At 46.2% G+C, this 27,026-nt stretch overlaps 3 protein-coding genes and 1 long non-coding RNA gene across 6 annotated transcripts; all 4 read left to right on the top strand.

Annotated features, from left to right (window-relative positions):
- Positions 1-580: 580 nt before the first annotated feature.
- Positions 581-7,822, top strand: LOC123070874 (LRR receptor kinase SERK2). 3 transcript variants are annotated; one of them, XM_044494254.1, is made up of 12 exons: positions 581-1,076; positions 1,541-1,709; positions 1,829-1,961; positions 4,062-4,133; positions 4,387-4,530; positions 4,620-4,691; positions 4,803-4,868; positions 4,946-5,016; positions 5,168-5,308; positions 5,684-6,025; positions 6,666-7,060; positions 7,264-7,822. In XM_044494254.1, exons 2-12 carry the CDS (start codon positions 1,646-1,648, stop codon positions 7,576-7,578), a joined length of 1,815 nt encoding a protein of 604 aa, XP_044350189.1. In that variant the 5' UTR covers positions 581-1,076; positions 1,541-1,645; the 3' UTR covers positions 7,579-7,822. The 3 variants fall into 3 exon arrangements, with proteins under 3 accessions (XP_044350189.1, XP_044350190.1, XP_044350188.1); XM_044494255.1 differs by having other exon boundaries at positions 581-1,080; positions 1,545-1,709; XM_044494253.1 differs by having other exon boundaries at positions 581-1,080.
- Positions 7,823-14,676: 6,854 nt separating this feature from the next.
- Positions 14,677-16,920, top strand: LOC123065702 (glutathione S-transferase 1). The gene is made up of 3 exons (XM_044488936.1): positions 14,677-14,930; positions 15,779-15,827; positions 16,272-16,920. Exons 1-3 carry the CDS (start codon positions 14,781-14,783, stop codon positions 16,727-16,729), a joined length of 657 nt encoding a protein of 218 aa, XP_044344871.1. The 5' UTR covers positions 14,677-14,780; the 3' UTR covers positions 16,730-16,920.
- A 1,431-nt stretch (positions 16,921-18,351) lies between these two features.
- On the top strand, positions 18,352-20,524 carry LOC123070873 (uncharacterized). Its single transcript, XR_006433973.1, has 3 exons — positions 18,352-18,728; positions 18,940-20,173; positions 20,320-20,524. It is a non-coding gene; the product is annotated as an uncharacterized lncRNA (long non-coding RNA).
- A 1,192-nt stretch (positions 20,525-21,716) lies between these two features.
- On the top strand, positions 21,717-23,082 carry LOC123070872 (PLASMODESMATA CALLOSE-BINDING PROTEIN 3). Its single transcript, XM_044494251.1, has 4 exons — positions 21,717-21,994; positions 22,106-22,348; positions 22,466-22,499; positions 22,599-23,082. The coding sequence occupies exons 1-4, from the start codon at positions 21,937-21,939 to the stop codon at positions 22,849-22,851; spliced, it is 588 nt and encodes a 195-aa protein (XP_044350186.1). The 5' UTR covers positions 21,717-21,936; the 3' UTR covers positions 22,852-23,082.
- Positions 23,083-27,026: the final 3,944 nt, after the last annotated feature.

Below are 27,026 nucleotides of genomic sequence, written 5' to 3'. Positions count from 1 at the left end.
GGATTTAGAGTAAGTTAGGTCCGGTCATGTAATGAATGTGCTCAGATTTAGATGAAAATCGTCCGATTGCACGTAATTCATCCGGTTTGTTGAATTCAAATGTATACGGACACAGTTTGATGTTCAGGTTCCGCATCACTTTTCAAAAGACTGGCCCCACCGCTGCACCGCAAAGCATGAGCCAGGTCGGAACCGTCGGGACGCAACAGCTGACACCGGAAACTAGCTGGACAGCAGTTCCAAACGTGCATCGAGCCAAAACCAACCATCAAGCCCGAGAAAGCCGTGCCGCTTCCCCACTGATGTCCTTGGCCCACAAAACTATGGATGGTAGTACTGGGAAAAAACCGTATAACATCATCCGTCCAAGTCCAGCCTGCCGTGCCGTCGCTGCCCAGTGGACTGAACAGAAAACAGGACACGGGCAGAAAGGCGTGAGCTAACCGGAAAGCGACCTCGCAGAGCGACAGCGCATGGGGCTATCGCTAGCTAGGCGCTCGCGTTCGGTTGCGGGAATCTGCGGCGAGTCACGGAAAGGGACGCGGCGCACCACTGTCTCGACGGGCATCCGGAGCGAACCCGAGCCCAGCGACCCCATTTCCGTCTTATCCCAAGGGATCGGACGGAGGGCGAAAATGGAGAATCCACCAACCCAACCAAGTTGCGCCCCGCCTGCCTGAAATGGATTCACCAGTCGCAGCAGCGGTCCATTTCGGCGTCTGGCGCAGTCAACCGCTCGGGTCGTCCACCCACGCCTCCGCCTCCACCTCCCTCCACTCGCGCACTGGCGGCGCCGGCGGTTGCGCAGGCTGACTGCTTCCTTCGGAAGGAATCCTTCCCCAGGCGCGGTGCGGCGGCTGGCCAGGCTGATTGGTAGCTGCCCCTCTCCCCGTGCGTGTATGCTTGCTAGCCGAGCGAGCGAGCGAGCGAACGAGCGAAGAGAGCGCCTTACCCTCCCGGGCGAACGGCCAGAGTCCTTCCCGAGGGCGGCAGCTAGGGTTCCTAGCCGCCGTCGGCCCTCCGCGGCGGCGCGCCCAGCCGCCGGTACAGGAGCTACGCCGGCGACCAGTCCGTAGGCAGGTAGCCGCCTCTTCCCTCACCCCCCCCCCCCCCCCCTCTCCCTCCTTCCTTTTGCATCCTTTGTTTGTTCATTTTTTTCCTGATTTTTGTATTGGATGAGCACTTGCTGTAGTTTTTTTTTTTTGCGGGGACACTTGCTGTAGATTTGATTTTGTGAGAATACAATTTTGATTATTCCTTGATGAGTACTTGCTGCATGATTTTTCCAGTGCATGTTCAAGTTTACATGTGAAAGGATTTTGCTTGATCAGGTGTTTGTGATAATGCTTCTAGGGGCAAATGTTTACAAATTGTATGTGCAATACTCGAATTAATGTCTTCAAGGCAAGTGAACATTGATTTGTACTGGTTTATGTTGTAGCCAACCATCTTCTTCTCTGATGATAGTGTACTTGAAATACCCATGCTTTTGTTTTTCTCTTATCGTGTGCTCCACACTGATCTGATTTTGTTTAACCAGGTAGCCGATGGATTGCTGCTACTGTTATTAATGTGTGCATATTTTCTAGCTGGGCAACTTCTCATAAGGAAGTCAATTGGTACTACAGTGACTATATAAGGAAAGATGGAGCTGATCGGCATCATTATGTTGGCATTTCTGCTCTCATTTGCAGCGTCTGATCGCCAAGGTCCACTTGCTTGTCTATCATCTGTAGTCATTCCATCCTTTTGGAGCACATTCACAATCATGGATTAATTAAGCAACATATTTTCTTATGATTAACAAGGAAATATTTTTTTTCCTTAGGTGATGCATTATATGATATGAAGCTGAAGCTGAACGCTACTAGCACACAGCTTACAGACTGGAATCAAAATCAAGTTAACCCTTGCACTTGGAATTCTGTTATTTGTGACAGTAACAATAATGTTGTGCAAGTGTAAGTTGCCGTTGTTGATCTCTCGCCACTTTGCTTACTTTGTGTACTGCCAATATTGTCCTATAGATCACGTAGCCAGAAGCTGGGATTTATTTAGTTTGCATTCCATATCCATTTCTGGTTAGCTCTTACGATTTGTACAAACAAGTACAAGTATTATTTTAGGTGCGTCTATTTTTGAAACAGAGGCAAAAGATTTGCCTCATCCATTAGTTAAGAAGAGAAGACAAGGTTTGGAACATAAGAGGAACCAAACTATATTAATACAAAGCCACTACTCCCCCGACAATAAATTACTCCAATGCTTCGACCCCGTGAAAACCCAAAGCTTTGCCTTGCACTTAATGTTTGCCAAAATAATTAGTGGAGGCATAGATTTCTTACAGAATACTCAGGCGTTTCTCTCATTCCAAATGGCCCAATTGGTGAACATTATGAGGGATGCCATCGCCTTGCTTCTTGTAGCCGTGTTGATCCACCAACTTCCGGTAGAATGATGAGTCGCTTATTGGGAGGGGTCGATGTCTGCGAGTCCTAACCAATCATTGGGCATCCGCCAAACCCTCAACATGAATCGACATTTGAAGAAGAGGTGAGCGGCGGACTCGTACTCATGCTTGCACAAAGGCAAAGGCCACAATTTTGGCAACCGCGCCGCTCCAAGCGGTCGGCTGTTCACACCCTATTTTGTATAGCAAGCCAAAAAAATTGACCTTTGGGGGAGCCTACACTTTCCAAATGACGTTGTTCATTGGAGTGAGGATAACTCCCAAGAATTAAGCCTTGTATGCCGCCGCCGAAGTATTCCCTGTTAGTGGAGAACTTCCAATGGATGGAGTCGTCAACATCCTCGTTCAAAGAAACTTGAGCAAGATGAGACCAAAGCTCGACGAATTTGCGGACGTGGTTCCGGGAAAGACCTTTGCTCATGTCAATCACTTTTATCCAAGCATCCTCATTCATGGCCAAGCTGACTTTCCACTTTTTGCGCTTGGGGGCTTTGAAGATGAGAGGGGCAATGTCTTTTGGCTTGTGCCATGCAACCACGGGGCGTCCCAAAATGGAGTCCCGTTCCCGTTCCCAATGGTGATGGTGGTGGGTGGGTCTGCAAACGGTCTCTCAATTAACCTTGCACTTTCGCCTGTCACCTTATCTTCCTCAGGATGGCAAGCGGCATGAGGTGGTGGATCGTTTGCGAGTTGAGGATCGATTTCATGAGCACCCCATGACCCGCCGAAGTGATGTTCATGCCCCACCACGATTTTGTCCTCGAGGTTTTGAAAGTCTATCCACCTGCGCTGCTCTCCCAGGGAGAGCGGCAGGCCTAGATATCTCACATGGAAGGACATACTTATGGCAGGCTGCCCCTCGAGGATGTTCTCCAAGTCCAAGTGCCTACACCATATAGGCACAACCGAGCTCTTGTGGAAGTTTGTTTGCAGCCATGTCACCTCACCAAACCCATGTAGAGTACGGGCAAGGTTTTGGACATCTTCCTTTATTGACGCCACGAAAACAGCCGTTTATTCCGCGTATAGGGATGTCCTGAAGGTAGCACAGATGGTGCCACGTCCCTGGATTTTATGGAGGGGGCCAAGCCTCATGGCCAAGTCGAGAATTTGTTGCAGCGGGTCGATGGCAATGGCGAAAAGCAGCGGCGGTAGCGGATCTCCTTGTCTAAGACCCTGGCCATGCGTAATTGAAGAGCCCGACACCCTATTGAGAAGGACCCTTGATAAAGAAGTGCCAAGGAGGGCGGCAATCCAATCCTGAAATCTGCTAGGGAAGCCCCTCCGTTGAAGAATGTCAACTATATAGTCCCAACTCACCGAGTCAAAAGCCTTCCGGATGTCGAGCTTGAAAAGGAGGGATGGCGTTTTGTTTTGTGAAGATGTGGGGCAAGGTTTCTAACATACATAAAGGTTTCTAACATACTCGTTATGAAACTATATGACACACATATATACCTCCACTTTCTATAAATGCATTGTAACACTTGCTAAGCCTCCATATGGTTCTGTTTACCGTAATACCGTGTTATTCATATTTCTTACGAAGACATTCAATTTTACCATGAGTTAACCTGATACCCTCCTGCAGAACATTGGCTTCTATGGGGTTCACTGGAGTTCTGTCGCCAAGAATTGGAGACCTCGAGCATTTGAATGTTCTGTAAGTGTACTCGTCTAGAGCAACAGAATATCTTTTAGATGTTAAGTGGTTGTTGTGATGGAATAGCTACTGTATCTTACTCTTTTATTTTGCTGAAAAGACCACTCTATGTCTCTATCTTATGATTCTATAGGAACAGGTGTGAGAAATGCTGACTATATTTCTATGCTTGCTAGATGAAGTGATGGTCGTATTGTGTCATGTGATCGCGTTCTCCAACTTTTATTAATCTTTGCGGTACATGACATTGCAGGTCCTTGCCTGGTAACAAGATTACCGGTGGCATACCCGAGCAGCTTGGCAACCTATCTAGTTTGACAAGCTTAGATTTGGAAGAAAATCTACTGGTTGGAGAAATCCCAGCTTCTCTTGGCCATCTTTCGAAGCTCCAACTCTTGTATGCATCGGAATTGTTACTACTTAATGTCATGAACATCAGTCATTTAACATTCCCTGATTCCCATTCACCTTTTGTTCTGTAACCAGGATACTAAGTCAAAACAGACTAAGTGGAACTGTTCCTAATACACTGGCAACAATCTCAAGCTTGACAGACATGTAAGGAGCAAACTAGTAATATTAATATTCATGATTTTTGTCCACAAGAGCTCATATCTATTTTTCTTAATCTCCTACCATATACAACTAATTTCTTTCTTATGATGGCAGTCGGTTGGCCTACAATAATCTCTCCGGTCCAATACCTGCTCAACTATTTCAAGTTGCACGTTACAAGTAATGGGGGGTCATTATAACATTTAATTCTATGTGTGTTAATTAGAAGGTCTAACAAAGGTTCATTTGTTTCACAGCTTTTCTGGCAATAACTTGACTTGTGGAGCAAACTTCGCTCATCCTTGTGCATCAAGTTCGCCTTACCAAGGTAACCAGCCATATTTTCTTTTGTTTTTTCCCTGGGTCATATTTTTCTGTTCTGCATTGTACACTTGTCAAATAGCACGAAATGCAGAGTGTTGATTTGATGTCTGTAAAATGATTTTGAGGCATATGCTAATTTTATCACTCTTTAATAGGTTCATCTCGTGGTTCGAAAATAGGCGTTGTCCTTGGAACAGTTGGTGGAGTGATAGGGCTGCTCATTATAGGGGCTCTGTTTATTATCTGTAATGGAAGGAGAAAAGGTCATCTGCGTGAAGTTTTTGTGGATGTATCAGGTAGTGTATATGGTGCTTTGTTTGTTTTCATCTTTTTTCCCCTGTAGTCTTGTTCATTAGCTTATCGGAACAAAGATGTGGTTTACTGGTTTATGTATGCATACACAGATTTTTTGTTACTGGCATATTATGGTTACTGAACCACATGTAACAGTGTTTCTGGCTATATGGAAATAGTTAGTGTCCAGCATCTTTTGCGACTTCTCTGTAGCACCATCTGTGTTTTTGAGGCACAATGTCCAGCTTACAAATTTGAAGTTTTCATGTGTTGCATTACATTGAACTGACCAATCATATGTAGCTGAATGCATTCCTCATATGCAGAGGCCGAGAGATTTTCTTTCATTTAACTAACAGATCTGATAACTTCCACAGGTGAGGATGACCGAAGAATTGCATTTGGGCAGTTGAAAAGGTTTGCATGGCGAGAATTACAACTCGCTACTGATAACTTCAGTGAGAAAAATGTTCTTGGACAAGGGGGCTTTGGAAAAGTATATAAAGGAGCACTTCCAGATGGCACTAAGATAGCCGTAAAGCGGTTAACTGATTATGAAAGTCCTGGTGGGGAGGCTGCCTTCCTGCGTGAAGTTGAGCTGATTAGTGTTGCAGTTCACCGGAATCTTTTAAGATTGATTGGGTTCTGTACAACACAAACAGAACGTCTACTTGTTTATCCTTTCATGCAGAATCTTAGCGTAGCCTACCGATTGCGAGGTACTTTCTTTCTTCTTAACCAATCGACCAGTTGATTCATCTCCTGCAATCCTACACTTGTGCTACTCTATGAATTTCTCAGATCCTTCATCAATGTGCTTAAAGATTCTGTAACTGGTCTTGGATCTTCATTTAGGCTTAGTAACTTCAATTCTAATGTGCTTCTAAAAATTTAGGTAGCTTCCTGTTGAAATCTTTATATTTCGTATGCTCAGTTTGCTTTACCGATGCAAGATGCCAGCATGCATAGACTTGTTTCTAGTAAGTAGTAAAATGATCTAGACAGTTACTTGGTAGGCATTATAAATCCTGAGTAAAGAATAGATAGACCAAAATGCAATATCAAATAATCTTCCGAGAAATACCATCCAGGTAAGTGATGAAAGAAAGGAAAAAGGCCAGTCAGTAAAATCCAACATCCAGTGTTTATTAAATGATTAAAGTGAGTGAAATGCAATTTGCTTCTACATCCAGAACATGATTTTTCTTAAATGTTTTTCAGTCTACTTTGTTTTTGTTGTGGACATTCGTTACCTATCCGTTTACAATGACTAAATCTATTTGTTAGTTTTTCTGTTTTCCTTCCATCTGTATACTTTTCTCTTATGTGCTCCTTGTGTTGAAATGTTGAATGGTGCAGAATTTAAACCTGGGGAACCAATATTAGATTGGAACGCAAGGAAACGAGTGGCTATAGGCACAGCGCGCGGACTGGAGTACCTGCACGAGCACTGCAATCCTAAGATCATACACCGTGATGTCAAGGCCGCGAATGTCTTGCTTGATGAAGGTTTCGAACCAGTTGTTGGCGACTTCGGCTTGGCAAAGTTGGTGGATGTACAGAAGACATCTGTGACCACTCAAGTCCGAGGGACTATGGGTCACATTGCACCAGAATATTTGTCCACAGGGAAGTCATCTGAGAGAACAGATGTTTTCGGCTATGGTATAATGCTTCTTGAAGTGGTCACCGGGCAGCGCGCCATTGACTTTTCACGTTTGGAGGAAGAAGATGACGTGTTATTACTTGATCATGTAAGTCAACCCCACTTCCCACCCCAACTTGATTGATTCAAGCTGCTACAGAGTTAACTTTGTGTATGAAGAACTCTATGGACAGCAACTTATTAAGAGACTCTCACTTGTTGAACAAAAGGACATGCATTCTTGGTACACTATAAATCCTGGACGCCGAAGCATATGGTCTAAAGCATAATGCTCGTGCCGCAAATGTGCAGGTCAAGAAGCTACAAAGAGAAGGGAATCTAGACGCCATCGTGGACCGCAACCTGAACAACAGCTTCGACAGGCAGGAGGTGGAGATGATGATGCAGATCGCGCTGCTGTGCACCCAGGGGTCGCCCGAGGACCGGCCCTCCATGTCGGAGGTGGTAAGGATGCTGGAAGGGGAAGGCCTGGCGGAGCGGTGGGAGGAGTGGCAGCAGGTCGAGGTGACGAGGAGGGAGGACTACGAGCGGATGCAGCAGCGATTCGACTGGGGCGAGGACTCCATCTACAACCAGGACGCCATTGAACTGTCCGCCGGCAGATAGGGGTGCCAGACTGCTCTGCTCGCTGTAGGTAATAATGCCATTCTTCGTAGCAGAATTGGTCGGAGTCTTGTATATTGTGATATTGTCGTAAGTAAAAAAAAAGAGAGTAGAGTTGGCTTGCAATGAAAGTTAAAACATTTATAACTCCCATCTGCTTGGCGAAGCCAAGCCGTACTGTTCGGTGCAGCACGTGCTTACTGTATGTAAATCGATTTGTTTTGCATAGCCATCTGCTGAACCTTCATGCGTCGCCCCATAAGTCCATATGGAGTTGGTTGTGCTGCCGCGCATCTTGCTTTGCTCCATGGCCGTGCACACCTACAGGCTACAGCAGCACTAATTTTCGTACTCCATCCGTCATATAATATAAGACGTTTTTTGACACTATGGACGGAGGGAGTACTTGGAAAACAAGATGGTGAGATGCAGCTGTGGCTATCTTTGCTGAGTGTGTTAATATTGATTCAACCATCGGGTTTAAACATTGTTATCGTTTGGCTAATCAAGTGATGCATGTGCTAGTTAATTACAGCTTTTGTAATCATTTTTCTAGTGTTTGGACAAATGAGTCACTAGATTATTGGTTCAACCATCGGGTTTAAAAATTGTTATCGTTCGGCTAATCAAGTGATGCATGTGCTAGTTAATTACAGCTTTTGTAATCATTTTTCTAGTGTTTAGACAAATGAGCCACTAGATTGTCTGGTTAGTAAGTTCACAAATGATGTATCTTTATTATGTGATTAATAAAGCTAGCATTGATGACCTTTCCTAAAGAGATCTCTTGGTCACACTACTACTGGCACTAGTGGAACACACTTTCACCCAATTTCCACCCATCATGGTCATGCTATCCCTTTTGGCTCTGATATCATGTAAAACTGCACACATCAACCCCTTCACCCGAAAGATTAAGTTGATAGAAAATATTGAACTATGTATTTATACGTCAACATGGATGAGATGCTAGGCACCAGGGTGATCGTGCTCAGCATGAGCCCATACACTGCTCCGTTGCTCCCGTGATAAAGAAGGATGGAGATGGTGATTCTGCATCGACTAACGCCACTTGAACACTGTGACAGTGAAGAACAAGTTTCCCCTTCAAGAAGAAGGCTGATCCCCATCCCACGCTGGCGTACAAGTACGTCGGGTTGTTCGCTGTCGAAGAGCATGTCGGAACGCTCGCCTACCGCCTGAAGCTTCCACTAGGCAACTGCATCCACCTTGTCTTCCACGTCTCACAGCTCAAGTCCTTCATCCTTGACTATGCGCCAGTGTTCTCCGAGCTGCCACGCATCCCCGACCTCACAGCCACCTCGCTGACACCGGTCTCCATCATGGATCGCCGCATGATGAAAGAAGGGCAACACCCCGGTCTTCAATGGGATACGCTGCGAGATGACACCACGACATGGGAAGACTATGACATGACATGCTCCGACGGCGGCTGTCACGCCTGTAGTGCGGATTGCAGAATACTTGTGAGGATCTCTCTTGCTAACTATGGATCTGAGGATTTCATGGGGATTCGAGCTAAGATATTTGAATTTTCGGATGAGGATTCCTCCCAGCCATCCGCACCTCTATCCGTTACAACCGAGCCGCGGCCGCAGCCGTCCAATTCCTAGCCAATCCTTACAAGTAACCCGGATCAGTATATATACTATTATACCCACTTAACGGGCCCAGTTTGGGCTAGCAAGCCACTGGGGTGGTCTCTTGGCCTGTGTGGACTTGGGCCTCTATTCCTTGACGCGCTCTGGATCGCTGTTGCCGGCAACCGCTGGATCAGCTACAGGGCTTGGCGCTCCTCCTGCAGGGACATGGGCTACAGGGCTGCTGACATCCCCCCTCCGTTGAGAGACGGCTTGCCCCAAGCCGTAGCTCGAGGAAATTGCTGGCGCAGAGAGTCCAGGTCTTCCCAGGTTGCTTCATCTGGCGAAGAGCCACTCCACTGGATCAAGCCTTGAGCGATCGTACGTTTGCCATGCTGCCGGACTCGTTGCTGGAGCACGCGGAGTGGTACCTGAGGAAGCAAAAGAGGATGGCAGTTTGCGAAGAACGGTGCAATTGGGCAGCACTACCTTTTTAAGCTGAGACACATGGAAAACCGGATGAATTCTACCGTCCGGAGGCAATTCCAATTTGTAAGCCACTTCCCCAATCTTGTCAAGGATGGTATAGGGCCCAAAGTATTTGAAAGCCAGCTTGTGGTTCGCTCTATGCACAACTGAAGATTGCACATACGGTTGCAGTTTCAAGAAAACTTGTTCTCCAACGTTGAAAGATCTCTCAGTCCTGTTTTTATCAGCCATGTGCTTCATTCTCTGTTGAGCTCGGAGCAGATGTTATTTAACAGAAGCTACCATAACCTCCCTGTCTTGTAGCCACTGAATAATATCCACAGGGGCAACAGTATCACTGGCAGCAATCCCAAAGTATCTAGGAGAGTGCCCATAAAGTACCTCAAAGGGAAACTTGCCCACAGCTGAATGCCAATTTGTATTATACCAAAACTCACACAGGGACAGCCATTTGCTCCATTTGGAGGGGTGAGAACTAATAAAACTTTTGAGGTAGCATTCAATTTGCTGGTTGACTCTCTCAGTCTGACCATCAATAGCAGGGTGATATGCAGTACTCATGTTAAGCCGAGTACCAGTCCTGTGAACAAGAGTTTGCCAAAATTTGCTTGTGAACACCGGATCTCTGTCAGATACAATGTACTCTAGCATGCCATGCAGTTTGTAGATATTGTCCAAGAACACTTCAGCAACCTTTTGTGCAGAAAAGGGGTGTTTGAGGGCCATGAAATGCCCATATTTTGTAAACTTGTCAATGACCACAAATATGCAATCAAACAGATAGGAAGGAGGTAATCCAGTAATAAAATCCATGGTCACAGTTTCCCATGCCTTGCTTGGAACTGGTAAAGGAGAAAGCAACCCTGGATAACTCTTTCAGGTTTAGCTTGCTGACAAACTAAACAAGACTATACCCTATCCTTAATAAATTTCTTCATGCCTATCCATCTGAATAAGGAGTGAATTCGATGGTATGTGACAGGAAAACCAGAATGTCCTCCCAGGGGGCTATCATGAAAGGCAGCAAAATTTTTCTCCTGCAACTCCAGATTGTTGCCAACCCAAATACAACCTTTGCACCTCAGCAATCCTTGCACTAATTGATACTGAGAATTAGCAGGTGGTTTGACCGCAAGCTCTTGCAACAACTCTTTAGCTTTGTCATCTTGAGAATAACTGGCTACAATTTCTTCTATCCACACAGGTTCTGATTTGGATATGTGAAACATCTGGGAATGTGATGGTCTTCTAGATAGAGCATCAGCAGCAGAATTTTCTGCTCCCTTTTTGTAAACTATAGTATAGTTCAAACCCATAAGTTTGGTTAGAGCTTTCTATTGCCACACCGTGTGTAACTTTTGATCTTGCAGATGTACCAAACTCTTCTAATCAGTCCTAATGGTAAACTGCTAGAACTGTATGTAAGGTCTCCACTGCTCCACAGCTAGCAAAATAGCTAGATACTCATGTTCATAAACTGAGAGGGCCCTATCCTTGGGCCCCAAGGCCTTGCTGACATAAGCTATAGGATGACCTTCTTGCATGAGTACAGCCCCAATTCCTGAATCACAGGCATCGGTTTCAATGACAAAAGGCTTGTCAAATTGTGGCAGAGCTAAAACTGGGGCTTCCACCAGGGCCTTCTTGAGAGTTGTGAATGCAGTTTCAGTCACTGTAGTCCAGACAAATGGCACCCCTTTCTTAAGCAGCTCAGTGAGAGGTTTACTGATCAGACCATAATGCTTTATGAACTTCCTGTAGTAACCACTTAATCCAAGGAATCCTCTCACCTCTTTTACACTGGTTGGGGTAGGCCACTGTTCTACTGTCTGAATTTTACTAGAATCAATAGAAACTCCTGCAGAGCTGATGGTGTGGCCTAAATACCAATTTGTTGTTGAGCAAAAGCACATTTGGACATTTTCACTTTCCACTGATCAACTCTGAGTAGGGCCAACACCTCTCTAACATGTTGCAAGTGCTCCTGATAAGATTTGCTGAAAATCAATATGTCATCAAAGAAGACTAAAGCATTTTTCCTGTTAACTGGAGACAGTGTGGTGTTCATTGCTCCTTGGAAAGTGCCTGGATCTTCACTGAGTCCCATGGCCACTACTAAAAATTCATAATGGCCTAAGTGAGTTTGAAATGCAGTTTTATACTCCTCCCCAGCAGCTAACCTGATTTGATGGTAACCTGCTCTGAGGTCTAGCTTAGTGAACCAAGCAGCACCAGCAAGTTCATCTAGAAGTTCATCAATCACTGGCACTGGAAATTTCCCTTTTACAGTGTTAGCATTTAACATCCTGTAATCAACCACTAGCCTCCATTCTCCTCCTTTCTTCTTTACTAGCAACACAGGAGATGAAAAAGGACTTTTACTGGGTCTAATTATACCTGACTTCAGTAACTCTGCAATTTGTCTTTCAAGCTCATCCTTTAACTGAGGAACTATTCGATATGGCCTGACAACAGCAACTGGCCTTGCTCCTGGAATTAGAGGGATTTTGTGGTCACAACTCCTCCTGGGAGGTAACTGAGTAGGAGTTTCAAAAACATCAGCAAATTCATCTAGAATGGACTAAATTTCTAGAGGAATTTCGTTTTTCTCATTCATGTGCACTGCAGATATGGCTATACAAGTGTATGTGCAGTCCTCAGCTCCAAACCCATGCAAGGTAACTGTATGTCCTGCCTTAGTGAAAGAGAGCCACTTTTCCACCTAATCGATGTATATGGGGCTATGTTGGGCGAGCCAATCCAGGCCTAAAATCCCATCATAAGTATGCAAGGGCAACAACTTGAAGTCAGAAGAAAATGTGGTTCCATTGCATTCCTAGAGACATTCTTCAATTTGTTGCTGGCAGTGTATTGTTGTACCTCCAGCTACTGTGACAATGAGAGCGTTGATTGGGTTGACCCCTTCTAAGTGCTTGTACTGTGCATCCAGGAACGAATGGGTGCTGCCAGAGTCAACAAGGAATTGTAGTTTGTGCCCTTGTAGTTCAATTTCCAATTGCAGAACAAGAGCTTCAGGTTCCTTCCCCATTGCAGCAGCTGATAACCTGATAGAATGGACTGAAGATTGGGTTTGCTGTTCACTTTCAGAGTCTGAACTTTCAACTGACTGGGTTTGTAATTGATCAATCAACTCTTGGACGAAATGCAGTTGGACAGTGAATTTGCACACATGGTCTTTGGCCCACTTTTCTCCACACACAAAACATAAACCCTTGGATTTCCTATAGTTTTTCAGAGCTGTCCATTTGTCCTCTTGGCTAGTACTACTGACAGATTCTGCTTTCCTCTCTTCTGGCTTCGGTGGCTTGGAATTTGTAATTCCTGTGGAAGGTGTTGTTCTTCTGGTAGTTGCGAAGCTGGTTGGATTATACACTTCCCCTAGCTCCTCATGGAGCAGAGCTAACTCATAAGCTGCATCGAGATCTTTGGGTTTCTGCAAGGCCACTGCCATTCGAACTCCAGGCTTCAGCCCATCCAAAAATCGAGTGATATAGTGCAAGGAATTCGGCGCTTCTTCATATGATGTCAGCTGGTCATACAATTCCGCAAACCGTTCAACATAGTCTTCGACAGTCGTAGTCTGAGCAATCCTGAACAACCATCTGAGCAGTGTTTGATGCTGATTTCGGCCAAAACGACTCTGCAAGGCTTCACAAAATTTAGTCCAGCTGGAGTTGGGCATACGCCTCTGAATCGACTCAAGCCAACGCGCTGCGGCCCCCTCAAACTGAGCAGTTGCCAATGACACCCAGCGGCTAGCGGGCGTGCCCCAGAGTTTGAATTGATCCTCGCAGCAATTTTGCCATAGTCGCGGATTTGTTCCATCAAATTTGGGAAGTTCCAAATGCAGAGAAAACGAATTGTGCTCAGCAGTATCAACTGACGGATAATCCCGAGGGGAAAACTTTCTAGGGGAGAAACCAGAATCGCGCGCACCTCTAACCGGAGGAGGGACATAAATATTATGCACCTTCCCCCGGTGTTCGTTGTCGAAGCCAAGGGCGCCGGTCGCGGCGGCGCCACGACCCAGCCCAGCGTTGCGCGAAGACGTGGCGGCGTCGAGCTTGGGTTCGTGCTCCTGGGACTCCGTCTTGTACAGGTCGGATCTGATTTGCTCGATGTCGATGGCGAGCTCTTCCCGGATGCCGTCAGTTCTTGCTGACATCAGCCCATCGAGCGTCGTGTTGTTCCTCTCCATCATTTTGCTCATCGATTTGAGAAGCGACTCACCATGCGTTCGAAGCTTGTCATCCAAGTCGTTGGCGAATTCATGGCGAAGGATCTCGTAAACGGAGTGGCCTTCGTCGCTCAGCCCTTCCATCGCTTGACGTCGCCGCCGGTCGCCGAGACGCGTCGGGTAGCGGTGAGGGGGCAGCTCCCGGACGAAGGCTCTGATTACCAGATGTGAGGATCTCTCTTGCTAACTATGGATCTGAGAATTTCATGGGGATTCGAGCTAAGATATTTGAATTTTCGGATGAGGATTCCGCCCAGCCACCCGCACCTCTATCCGTTACAACCAAGCCGCGGCCGCGGCCGCAGCCGCAGCCGTCCAATTCCTAGCCAATCCTTACAAGTAACTCGGCTCAGTTTATATACTATTACACCCGCTTAACGGGCCCAGTTTGGGCTAGCAAGCCACTGGGGTGGTCTCTTGGCCCGTGTATACTTGGGCCTCTGGTCTTTGACGCGCTCTGGATCGCTGTTGCCGGCAACCGCTGGATCAGCTACAGGGCTTGGCGCTCCTCCTGCGGGGGCATGGGCTACAGGGCTGCTGACAGTACTGAACCTGCAGCGGACTGAAGATTGCAAGAGAGCTGTCTCTTGCGGCGGTGGGCCGTCGGCCTTGTAACGAGGGACCGAGAGTGGCCCAATGGGGGATCGGCCTAGTGGCTATTTAAGTGTGTGGCTGTGTTCTTCTCAAAGAAAAAAAGAACTTTTGTGTGGCTGTGTTGTAAACTGTAAAGTGTAAACCTTGGGGTTTAAAAAGAAATGAGAAGCGTGTGCTCTCCTCTCACCTCCGCCGTCTCCTTCCTCAGCTGCTCTCCTCTCCTCTCACCTACCCTCCAGATCGGGTCGTAACAGGGAGTGGCGATGGCTCCGGTGAAGCTGTACGGCATGACCATGTCGTGGAACGTGACGAGGTGCGTGGCGGCCCTGGAGGAGGCAGGCGTCGAGTACGACGTCGTGCCCATCGACTTCGGCGCCGGCGAGCACAAGACCCCCGACCACCTCGCCAGGAACGTACGTAAGCTTACCGCATTCAGTTTGCAATGCCCTCCATATATGCTTCTAGTCTCAAGAGGGGTCTCCGGTAGGCGTTTCCGGTGCAGCTCATTGAAACCCATGCCTGCTTGTTCTTCTTATGAAGTCCTGACTAGAATTTCAGAAACGAACACATGCAACATATGATCTCAGCAGGAGATCTAATCAACTGGTCATCAAAACAAGCCTTGTTCTGATGACTGCTAGGTTAACTAGTCCCTCCGATTCATATTAATTCACACTGCTTTAGTACAACATTTGCGTCGGGAGTACATTGCGTCTGCAGGTCTGCAAGTAGCACCAAGCTACCAAGAACCTGATCAACTGTCTCCATACAAACCATCCAGCCTGTTAAGATACACGCACTTGGTAACTTTTTCCCTCCTATTGTAACCATCCATTCGACGATTGGTACTATTCGAAATTTCAGACTTGTCTTCTAAGCAATTTTTTTTTTTGCCTTTTGAGCAGATCTTTCCACACTCTGCTTTGTCGATCCCTTTAGTAGCTACAGTTTCGTTGAACGCAATTAACCATGAATTTGAATGTGGAATTATCTATACATACAATTAGTCTGCTACTACGGGGTATGTTTGGCGGCAAATTTTCTGCTCGCCAGTTCTATACTAAAAGAAGCATGTACTCCCTCCGTCCCAAAATAAGTGTCTCAATCTTAGTACAATGGAAATGTATGCATGTTATCTTATTCACATTGGTTTATTCAACCGATCTTAGTGTTATATTAACTGTGGCATTTGATTCCTGTTTTTAAGAGGTGTGACATCTGATTGACAAAAACCTCACTGTCTTCATATGGTCCTCTGCAGCCCTTTGGTCAGATGCCGGTTTTGCAGGATGGTGACTTCTACGTCTGGGGTATGATGCTAACTCTTGGAGATGTCTCTCTTTTCCATCCATCGTTAATATAAACTTAAAAGGGACAAGATGCTCTGACATTATTGTTGCTTTGCTGTTGATGTTGCTGCCTTATTTCCCAAAAGTGTGTCTAAGCTGGCATTTCCAGTTTTCCACCTTGGTTCAAATGGTACCTAAGCTGTTCAGTATAAGATGACGTGATGCAAAATATATATCAATTATGTATAAATTGTCAGCTGTTATTGTATTAGGAGCCCCATTCCCTCCCTTTACCAGCTCTTGTTTTGCCTTCTCGATTTTATTATTTGTTATGCCTTTTCACTTTGGCAGCAAGCTCCCATTGTTTCATAAAAAAAAGGAGTACATATTTTGGGACTTGGTTGCTATGTGAAACAATGTTTCCACTAGGCAAATAATGAAATGTTTTTTTTTCCTCCTTGTTAGAATCGCGTGCTATTTGCAAGTACACATGCCGCAAGAACAATCCGGAGCTTTTGAAGGAGGGCAACCTCAAGGAATCAGCAATGGTAGATGTGTGGCTCGAGGTGGAGGCCCATCGGTACACGGCCGCAATGGAGCCTATTATCCTTGAGTGCCTCATCCGTCCTATGTTCGGGCGAGCCACTGACCAGAAAATTGTCGAGGATAACCTTGTGAAACTGAAGAAGGTGCTGGAGGTGTACGAGGCGCGCCTGACCAAGTGCAAGTACCTTGCTGGAGACTTCCTCAGCCTAGCGGACCTTAACCATGTGTCTATTACCGCATGCCTGGCGGCTACACCCTACGCTTCTTTGTTTGACGCGTATCTGCATGTGAAAGCCTGGTGGTCTGGTCTGATGGCGAGGCCGTCCGTCCAGAAGATCACTGCACTGAAGAAGCCGTATTTTAAGAATAGTGTCTAGCACAGTTTTCGCCGCGATCCACGAAATAAGCCGGGTTGTCTTCCGATGTTTGTCTGTCTAGGTGCGTGTTGGTGTAATAATTAGATAACACCCCGCGCGTTGCTGTGAGATTTTTTAGCAATAAACTGTGAAATGATTTGTTGCTAAAAGGTAAAAGAATCTAATGACGTGGAGGGTTTGCTTGTGTTTGATGATGTAGAGGGTTTTTCATGTGTTAGAAAAGATTCAATGTGATGGACTTGCATGTTGATTGATGATGTGGAGGCTTGCATGTGCTAGAACGAGAATCACAACAACAGCGCAAGCGCCCCCATCCCCCCACCCCCCAAGGGAATCTTCAGTATGTTCCACAAGATATACATCGCAACAATAGTTGTGCATTTTCTCTCCTTGCATTTTGCCATTGTTTTGTTAGATCATCCAACAACCTCCCAATAGACGAAGCCTGCTAGGTTGGAATGATGTTCAGGTAATGCCTCCTGTCTCCACCCTACGATAAAACATCATGGTAAAAATTACGGTTTACCAGGATTGTGTGGTAATAATTAGATAACACCCCTTTCTCCTCTTCACAAAATAATCGATCAACCACACAATCCTATGATTGACATATCTTTGCCATGGACCTTCCCACACTTGACATCGAGTAAATGCGCGACGAAGAGGCTTGACACCATAACAAGGCATGGGCTCTTTTTTTTGCAATTAACATTGCATGGCCTCTTTGGCATGAGATTTGACACCATAGCAACGCATGAGGTTTGACACCATAACAAGGCATGAGGTTTGACGTCCATTTGATGCGCGATGAAGAGAGGTTTGACACCATAACAAGGCATGAGGTTTGACGTCTAGTTGATGCACGATGAAGAGAGGTTTGACACCATAACAAGGCATGTGCTCTTTGTTGTGTCTGAGTTGTTGAGGTGGCATAGCAAGGAATGAGCTTGAGGTTGGGACGAAGTGTGAGCTCAATGGCCGGACCAGGTGGGGGGGAGGGGGGCGGCCCTGTGTCTCCGCCCTCTGATAAAGTATTAGGGGTGTAAAGTCAGACCTACCGACTATGTGCAAGAAATATTGTCCCTTTTTTCCTCCACAAAAGAATCTACCAAGTACCAACCATACCATCGTATGATTGATACAACTTTGCCATGAGGATCCCTACACTTACATTGAGTTGACACACAATGAAGAGGTTTGACACCGTAACAAAATATGGACTATTTGTTGCGTCGAGGTGTTAACATGGCATGCCAAGGAATGCATGAGGTTGGGACGAGGTATGACTTGTGAGCTCTAAACCAAGGCGTGAGGTGAATCAACGTGTGTGTGTCTGGAGGGGCGGGGGGGTGTTGCCCTCTGTCTGCGCCCTTTAATAATAAACATTGGAGGTAAAAAGTCATGCCCGCACCCTCTAATAATGAGAGAATTGCCACTATACCACTAATGGAAACCACGAGTGCCAAAACACCACTATGAAAAACCAAAGTGTCAAAATAGCACTCTTCTCTCAGTTTTTCAGGCCAAAATAGCACTCCCGTTATATGTCAAACAAATTCTGTTAGTCAAACTGTTAGCAATTTGTCACTTTTTCTAGTATTCCCAAAATGCCCCCTGTAAACCTAAAGAGATATCCTCGTACACATCTCTCCCGTATCCTCCTCCTCCTCCCAGCCCACTCATGGCGGCGAGCCGGCGCTTGCTCCGCCGCCCTTCCGCTCGCCCCACCTCCCTCCCCTAGCCTGACCGCCCAGCACCGCGTCCTGTGGCCTCGCCGCCCTCCCCGGGCCCCCGACGCCGGCCTCCAACGACCCCGACGAGGCCCGGCGCCGACCTCACAGGACCCCGGTGAGGCCCGACGCCGTCCTCCCAGGTCCTCCACGGCAGCTGCTGGGGCGGCCTCCCAGGCTCCCGACGCTGCCCTCCCTGGCCCTCGCAGCAGCTTCCGACTCGGCTCTCCCCAACAGCTCAGCGCCATCCTACCAGGGCCCTCAACCTTGTATGATTTCCCCCATGTTACCTTAGTATTTTTCATTTCAAGTGCAGCAAATCCCTGGTATTTTTCTTGCAAGTGGATGGGAATATTTGGTGTTTTGTCAGGTATAGATGATGTATTGTCTCTAGCAACTAGTATCTACTGTGAATGGTGCTAGTATCTACTGTCAATGGTGAATGCTCCTAGATGATGAGCCTCTGTTTGTGTGTTTCAGATTCGATGGGCGATTTCAAAGTAGAAATAGATGTCCATTCTTACTTGATGATTGTAGATGGCAGAAGAGTGTACACAAGGGGCAAAACATGGAATTTTATGGCCGGTCGGGGCTTGTCTGTGGCGCGGATAAAGGAGGTTGTGGAGGAGAGGTACAAATGGTCTGCTGATCAGAGAATGACCATTTGGTATGGATCCGGAGATAACGCCGTCCCATTGATCTCTGAATCAGAGATAGCCCAATTGTTTGATACATGTTCTAACACAAAAGTAGTAAGGTTTTCAATAATTGGATTAAGGACATGAAGCAGCTTGCATTGGTTGAGCTTTTGGACAACCTTAGGGAAATGATAACGAAATTGTTAGAGAAAAGGAGAGCCGTTGCCGGTGCGCTTCTAGGTTACATACTACCTAGTGTGATAAAGGAGTTGAATTTGAAAAGCAAGGGGCTGCATTATTTGGAAGCAAGAGCATCGCCAAATATAGCTGAGATTTCAGGAAATGGATGGAGGCACACCGTTAACTTGGAGAAAAATGAGTGCTCTTGTAGGAGATGGCGGATTTGTGGTAAGCCATGCACACATGCTCTTCGGTTCATATTCTCCAAAAAAGCCAAGCATGAGGATTATATTGATGAGTGCTTCTCAGTGGCAAGGTTCAAAGCGGCATATGAGGGAATTCTCATGCCAATTAGGGGCAGGTCCCAATGGCCCAAGGTAAATCCTGGATTTGATATGATCCCTCCCAAGCTTACCAAGAGTGCTGGACGTCCAAGAACTAGGAGGATAAAGAATGACACCGAAGGTGGAACCGGCAGAAAACATAAATGCAAAAGGTGTGGAGCATTAGGTCATCTTTGGAAGACATGCAAGGAGCCAGAGATTGAAAGTGACGCGGACCGAGATGCTACTCCTCCTCCACAATAATTATTTCATGAGTCTAAATTCCTTTCACTTGTTGCCAAATGTCTTGCATATTAATTGCTAATAATGTTGTATTGAACTGTAGGAAAATTCAAAGGTTGAAGCAAGCATTGCAGCTACTTCTTCTCGTATTACACCAACAAGGTACTCAACTTGTTACTCCTACAAGTCCAATGACAAGGCAAAGGGCAGCAGCTATTGCAATTGCTTCAACACCTCCTAGTGCCTCTACAAGGAGCAAAACTGCTGCTCCTAGCCCTCTTCGATGAGTTTAGTTCATTTGGTTGTGAGAACCATGATCTTTTGCTTATGGTATGAGTTTGCTGTACTGGAATGCAGATTATACTAGCCACTTGTCTTTTCCGTTCATTAATTTTCTCTAAAAACATTTGGATTCTAAATTGCCTTCATCCTGATCCTTACTCCATTCTCTCTAAAAACAACAATGCCATGTGAAGGAGGATATCAGCAAGCTTTGGGATGTTGAGCGCTCCAGATCAGGTTGCATACTTTGTTCTTTTATGTTATGTGACTTGTTGGTTATTCTGCTGTTGCTCACAACCTTTCTTTTCTGCTATCCTGTGGTTAGTACTAGAAAGAAAACATCCAACACTAGGATATCTACATTCAGGAAATGTCATAATACTAACTAATACCATTTTCAACTTGCAGATATATGGATTTTGGTTCGTCAATCAGGGAGAGCAGAGAGCTGCATTTCCTTAGTCAGTTATAGTTCTAACTGTTTTTATTATAATTTGTAGCAGATTAATTAGATGCTATGTAACCGGAGCAAGTACTCCTATCCTATGGTACGATGACTGTTTGCAACTGTGCTTGCATGCTTAGTAGCAGAATGGTGTATGTGATCAGGAGGTGCTCTTTTGCTAATTGCTATATTGTGTTGTGAGAACCATTTTGTGTCCATGTCCATTTTGTGTTGAAGAGGTAAGGGCATGCAAGTCTTTTTTTGGATGATGTTAGTCTCAGTTATGAACTAGTGGTATTTTGGCTAGAGAAAACTGAAGTAAGTGCTATTTTTTGGCAAGTTGGCTTTTACTAGTGGTATTTTGGCATGTTTGGTTTTGACTAGTGATACTTTGGCTATTGTCTCTCTAATAATAAACATTGAAGGTAAAAAGTCATGTCCGTGCCCTTTAATAATAAACATTGGAGGTAAAAAGTCATATGTAAGAGTATATGCAAGATATTGTCTCTTTTTCTTTTGGGCAAAAGAACCTATCTACCATACCATCATTAGCTTATATACCGCTTTGCCATTTCTTCCTTTTCCACGGAAAAAAAATACAAGGGCCCTCTGGGTCTGGTAAGCACTACCACTACGAAAAAAGAACAGCACATCACATGCCACAGAGCTCACACACAACTTTGCAACCTTCATTGCCTTTACTTTTGGCGATGGTGGCTCGCATACCCGGCGTAGCTAGCTAGAGCAGCCCGCAGTATCAACTAAGGGCATGTACAATGGTTCTATCTTAAGAGTGTCACGTAGGATAAATGGTGAAGTGGAGGAGAGAGAAATCGTAAGATAAGGCTTGTCTTCTCTTATTTAAGGGAAGACAAGAGATGATCTCTTAACATAATTTGTCTCACCATATTTTTAGGAACAGCTAATTATTAAAGATAAGGCTAAGAAATGATCCATTGTAGACATGTTTTTTTGTCATCTCTAATTTACATGCAGGACTTAAGATAAGACTATCTTATCAACCATTGTACATGCCCTAACAGGTGTCCCGTGTGACATGGCTCGCCACGCAAAACTTCGCGCCTAAGAAATATGGCAGCTCGGCCCAAAGTCGACACCCAGCGGAATGGTCGGAAAGAGCGGAAAGGAGAGGAGAGGAAAAGGACGTGGCCGGCCGGCTGCCGATATAAAGCATATAGCCGAAGGAAAGCTCACCCCGCACTACTTCTCGGGCGTACGTAGCGCGGCCACACACACACCAGCAGCTATCGTCGTCGAACACTCGACTCAGAGCCAGCCAGCGGAGGAGAGCGCGCGCGCACGAGCTCTAGCTCGGACCTCCACCAACACTTCGCCGATCGTTACGATGGCGAGTCCGGCGTTCCTGCTGCTGCTCTTGCTGGCCGTGTCGATCACGGGATCAGGTGAGTGAGATGTACGTGCATGGATTTCGCCGTTGTGGCGCGGTGGTGAGTGGCTGCATGTATGTGACGCCGGTTGTGTCGTGTGTGTGTGTTTCCGGCGCGTACGTGCAGACGCGGAGTGGTGCGTGTGCAGGTCGGACGCGAACGAGACGGCGCTGCAGGAGACGCTGGACTACGCGTGCGGGCAGGGCGCGGACTGCGCGCCGGTGGCCACGGGAGGGAGCTGCCACAGCCCCGACTCCGTGGTGGCGCACTGTTCCTACGCGGTCAACAGCTACTACCAGAGGAGCAGCCAGACCAAGGGCGCCACCTGCGACTTCGGCGGCACCGCCACCCTCTCCTCCGCCGATCCCAGTACGTACCGTGCCTTCTACCTTCTACTCTCTTTTTCTGAGGGACTAGGACGATCACCATGCTGTTTAGTTCTATCGGCCTCACCTCACCATGCATATGTGTTTGTAACTGCTGCAGGCTCGGGAACCTGCAAGTACCCTGCAACCGCAAGGTAATAATCCCTTGTACCCGGGCAAATCATAACGAGTACTTACCAAACATTTATCATTGCATGATGAGCTGACGTATTTTCCCTATGTAAATCGCGCAGTGCTGCAGGGACGAGCACCGGGAACGGCACGGCGACAGGCACAGGCACCGGCACCAACTCTTCTTCCCCGGGCTCAACAAACCCAGCTACCCCCGGCATGGGAGGGAGCTTCACCACGCCGATCGGCAGCGCGTCCGGCCCTACGGCGAGCATCATAGGCCCCGAGAGCAGCGGTTTAGGTGCCGCCGCGGCCGCCTTTGCTGGCGTCCGCGGCCTCCTCGGCGTAGCCGTGGCCTCCGTCCTCGCTTTCTAGGTGCGGTGTTGATCATGAAGCAGCGAGAAACGTAGTGCATTCTTTTTAATCATCTCCAATCCGTAGTGCGTTGTTGCTTTGGTGGAGATGTGGCTGTCGTTTTGCTTTAGTGTTTGTACGCCTTTAATGCTCTTTTAGTCCATGTATATGGAGTTTAATTTCTTTGCCTCATGTCGATGTCGTACTTGTGTCCCGTGAAACAATTTGCATCATGGATGTGATGTTACTGCATTTTTTGCCTGGCGGATGATGTTATTGTGCCTTTTTCTGAAAACCAAGCTCACTTTATATATTCAAACGGGATTGCTAAATCTCAGTTGACTAAGACTTAACCAAATCTCAGTTGGTGCTATAGTTTATGTTTTTTTTATGTTATATGCCATTTGAGACTTGACTAAGTTCTAGCCACTCCCTATTCAAAATGTTACACAAGGTGGTGCACGAACCAGACATGATGTCCAAAATTACTCAAAGCATCTCCATTGAAAGGCCTTGTGTAGGCGCTTAAAGAGGAAAAGATAAATATTTAAAGAAAAAACTGCGAAGCGTCTATTAACCCAACGTTGAGGGCTAGCTATAGGCGCTAAACTAGTCACTGATCAATCACTGCACACACGGGGTTTCTACAGTCACGAAGAAAACAAATGTTAAGCGGCCGCCTCCACATGTTGCATCGATGCCTTGGTAGGCGTCAGGATTAGTTAGCCGATAATACTACACACATAGACTCTCTTGACGGATTTTTACGGATCCTGATGCGTGCCCTTCTCTAATTGGTAAACATTTGTGAACGGCGGGCCGGCGGAACGCTTTGGCCGGTCTGTTGGGGAACGTAGTAATTTCAAAAAATTTCCTACGCACACGCAAGATCATGGTGATGGCATAGCAACGAGAGGGGAGAGTGTTGTCCACGTACCCTCGTAGACCGTAAGCGGAAGCGTTAGCACAACGCGGTTGATGTAGTCGTACGTCTTCACGATCCGACCGATCCAAGCACCGAACGTACGGCACCTCCGAGTTCAGCACACGTTCAGCTCGATGGCGATCCCCGGGCTCCGATCCAGCAAAGCTTCGGGGATGAGTTCCGTCAGCACGACGGCGTGGTGACGATGATGATGTTCTACCGGCGCAGGGCTTCGCCTAAACTCCGCGACGATATGACCGAGGTGGAATATGGTGGAGGGGGACACCGCACACGGCTAAGGAACGATCCGTAGATCAACTTGTGTGTCTATGGGGTGCCCCCTGCCCCCGTATATAAAGGAGCAAGGGGGGAGGCCGGCCGACCCAAGGGGGGCGCGCCAGGAGGAGGAGTCCTCCTCCTAGTAGGAGTAGGACTCCTCCTTTCCTACTCCTACTAGGAGGGGAAGGAAGGGGGAGAGGGGGAAAGGAAAGAGGGGGGCGCCGCCCCCCTCCTAGTCCAATTCGGACCAGAGGGAGAGGGGGCGCGCGGCCCACCCTGGCCGCCCCTCTCTCTTCCCACCAAGGCCCATGTGGCCCATTAACTCTCCCGGGGGGTTCCGGTAACCCCTCGGGCACTCCGGTTTTCTCCGAAATCACCCGGAACACTTTCGGTGTCCGAATATAGTCGTCCAATGTATCAATCTTTATGTCTCGACCATTTAGAGACTCCTCGTCATGTCCATGATCACATCCGGGACTCCGAACAAACTTCGGTACATCAAAACTTATAAACTCATAATAAAACTGTCATCGTAACGTTAAGCGTGCGGACCCTACGGGTTCGAGAACTATGTAGACATGACCTAGAACCATTCTCGGTCAATAACCAATAGCGGAACCTGGATGCCCATATTGGTTCCTACATATTCTACGAAGATCTTTATCGGTCAAACCGCATAACAACATACGTTGTTCCCTTTGTCATCGGTATGTTACTTGCCCGAGATTCGATCGTCGGTATCCAATACCTAGTTCAATCTCGTTACCGGCAAGTCTCTTTACTCGTTACGTAATGCATCATCCCGTAACCAACTCATTGGTCACATTGCTTGCAAGTCTTATAGTGATGTGCATTACCGAGAGGGCCCAGAGATACCTCTCCGACAATCGGAGTGACAAAACCTAATCTCGAAATACGCCAACTCAACATGTACCTTTGGAGACACATGTAGTACTCCTTTATAATCACCCAGTTACGTTGTGACGTTTGGTAGTACCCAAAGTGTTCCTCCGGTAAACGGGAGTTGCATAATCTCATAGTTTCAGGAACATGTATAAGTCATGAAGAAAGCAATAGCAATATACTAAACGATCAAGTGCTAGGCTAACGGAATGGGTCATGTCAATCACATCATTCTCCTAATGATGTGATCCCATTAATCAAATGACAACACATGTCTATGGTTAGGAAACATAACCATCTTTGATTAATGAGCTAGTCAAGTAGAGGCATACTAGTGACTATATGTTTGTCTATGTATTCACACATGTATCATGTTTCCGGTTGATACAATTCTAACATGAATAATAAACATTTATCATGATATGAGGAAATAAATAATAACTTTATTATTGCCTCTAGGGCATATTTCCTTCAGTCTCCCACTTGCACTAGAGTCAATAATCTAGATTACATAGTAATGATTCTAACACCCATGGAGTCTTGGTGCTGATCATGTTTTGCTCGTGAGCGAGGCTTAGTCAACGGGTCTGCAACATTCAGATCCGTATGTATCTTGCAAATCTCTATGTCTCCCACTTGGACTTGGTCCCGAATGGAATTGAAGCGTCTCTTGATGTGCTTGGTCCTCTTGTGAAATCTGGATTCCTTTGCCAAGGCAATTGCACCAGTATTGTCACAGAAGATCTTCATTGATCCCGATGCACTAGGTATGCCACCTAGATCAGAAATGAACTCCTTCATCCAGACTCCTTCATTTGCTGCTTCCGAAGCAGCTATGTACTCCGCTTCACATGTAGATCCCGCCATGATGCTTTGTTTAGAACTGCACCAACTTACATCTCCACCGTTTAATAAAAATACGTATCCGGTTTGCGATTTAGAATCGTCCGGATCAGTGTCAAAGCTTGCATCAACGTAACCATTTACGACTAGCTCTTTGTCACCTCCATATACGAGAAACATATCCTTAGTCCTTTTCAGGTATTTCAGGATGTTCTTGACCGCTATCCAGTGATCCACTCCTGGATTACTTTGGTACCTTCCTGCCAAGCTTATTGCTAAGCATACGTCAGGTCTGGTACACAGTATTGCATACATGATAGAGCCTATGGCTGAAGCATATGGAACATCTTTCATTTTCTCTCTATCTTCTGCCGTGGTCGGGCATTGAGTTTGACTCAACTTCACACCTTGAAGCACGGGCAAGAACCCTTTCTTTGCCTGATCCATTTTGAACTTTTTCAAAATTTTATCAAGGTATGTGCTTTGTGAAAGTCCTATTAAGCGTCTTGATCTATCTCTATAGATCTTGATGCCCAATATGTAAGCAGCTTCACCGAGGTCTTTCATTGAAAAACTTTTATTCAAGTATCCCTTTATGCTATCCAGAAATTCTATATCATTTCCAACTAATAATATGTCATCTACATATAATATCAGAAATGCTACAGAGCTCTCACTCACTTTCTTGTAAATACATGCTTCTCCAAAAGTCTGTATAAAACCATATGCTTTGATCACACTATCAAAACGTTTATTCCAACTTCGAGATGCTTGCACCAGTCCATAAATGGATCGCTGGAGCATGCACACTTTGTTAGCACCTTTTGGATCAACAAAACCTTCTGGTTGCATCATATACAACTCTTCTTCCAGAAATCCATTCAAGAATGCAGTTTTAACATCCATTTGCCAAATTTCATAATCATGAAATGCAGTAATAGCTAACATGATTCGGACAGACTTAAGCATCGCTATGGGTGAGAAAGTCTCATCGTAGTCAACCCCTTGAACTTGTCGAAAACCTTTCGCAACAAGTCGAGCTTTATAGACAGTTATATTACCATCAGCGTCAGTCTTCTTCTTAAAGATCCATTTATTCTCAATGGCTTACCGATCATCGGGCAAGTCAACCAAAGTCCATATTTTGTTCTCATACATGGATCCCATCTCAGATTTCATGGCCTCTAGCCATTTTGTGGAATCTGGGCTCATCATCGCTTCCTCATAGTTCGTAAGTTCATCATGG

The sequence above is a fragment of the Triticum aestivum genome, chromosome 3B, assembly GCF_018294505.1.
Source record: "Triticum aestivum cultivar Chinese Spring chromosome 3B, IWGSC CS RefSeq v2.1, whole genome shotgun sequence".
Lineage (NCBI taxonomy): Eukaryota > Viridiplantae > Streptophyta > Magnoliopsida > Poales > Poaceae > Triticum > Triticum aestivum.
Note: the sequence above shows the minus strand (reverse complement) of the source record. Positions and strands in the feature narration are given on the sequence as shown.

Excerpts from the sequence above, each read along its gene's own strand:
- LOC123070874 (XM_044494254.1), top strand. The coding sequence starts at position 1,646 with ATGGAGCTGATCGGCATCATTATGTTGGCATTTCTGCTCTCATTTGCA. Across the intron at positions 4,869-4,945 it reads TTTCAAGTTGCACGTTACAA|CTTTTCTGGCAATAACTTGA; the intron begins GTAATGGGGGGT and ends TTTGTTTCACAG. Across the intron at positions 5,309-5,683 it reads AGTTTTTGTGGATGTATCAG|GTGAGGATGACCGAAGAATT; the intron begins GTAGTGTATATG and ends TAACTTCCACAG.
- LOC123065702 (XM_044488936.1), top strand. The coding sequence starts at position 14,781 with ATGGCTCCGGTGAAGCTGTACGGCATGACCATGTCGTGGAACGTGACG. Across the intron at positions 14,931-15,778 it reads CCGACCACCTCGCCAGGAAC|CCCTTTGGTCAGATGCCGGT; the intron begins GTACGTAAGCTT and ends GGTCCTCTGCAG. Across the intron at positions 15,828-16,271 it reads TGGTGACTTCTACGTCTGGG|AATCGCGTGCTATTTGCAAG; the intron begins GTATGATGCTAA and ends CCTCCTTGTTAG.
- LOC123070872 (XM_044494251.1), top strand. The coding sequence starts at position 21,937 with ATGGCGAGTCCGGCGTTCCTGCTGCTGCTCTTGCTGGCCGTGTCGATC. Across the intron at positions 22,349-22,465 it reads CCTCTCCTCCGCCGATCCCA|GCTCGGGAACCTGCAAGTAC; the intron begins GTACGTACCGTG and ends TAACTGCTGCAG. Across the intron at positions 22,500-22,598 it reads AAGTACCCTGCAACCGCAAG|TGCTGCAGGGACGAGCACCG; the intron begins GTAATAATCCCT and ends TAAATCGCGCAG.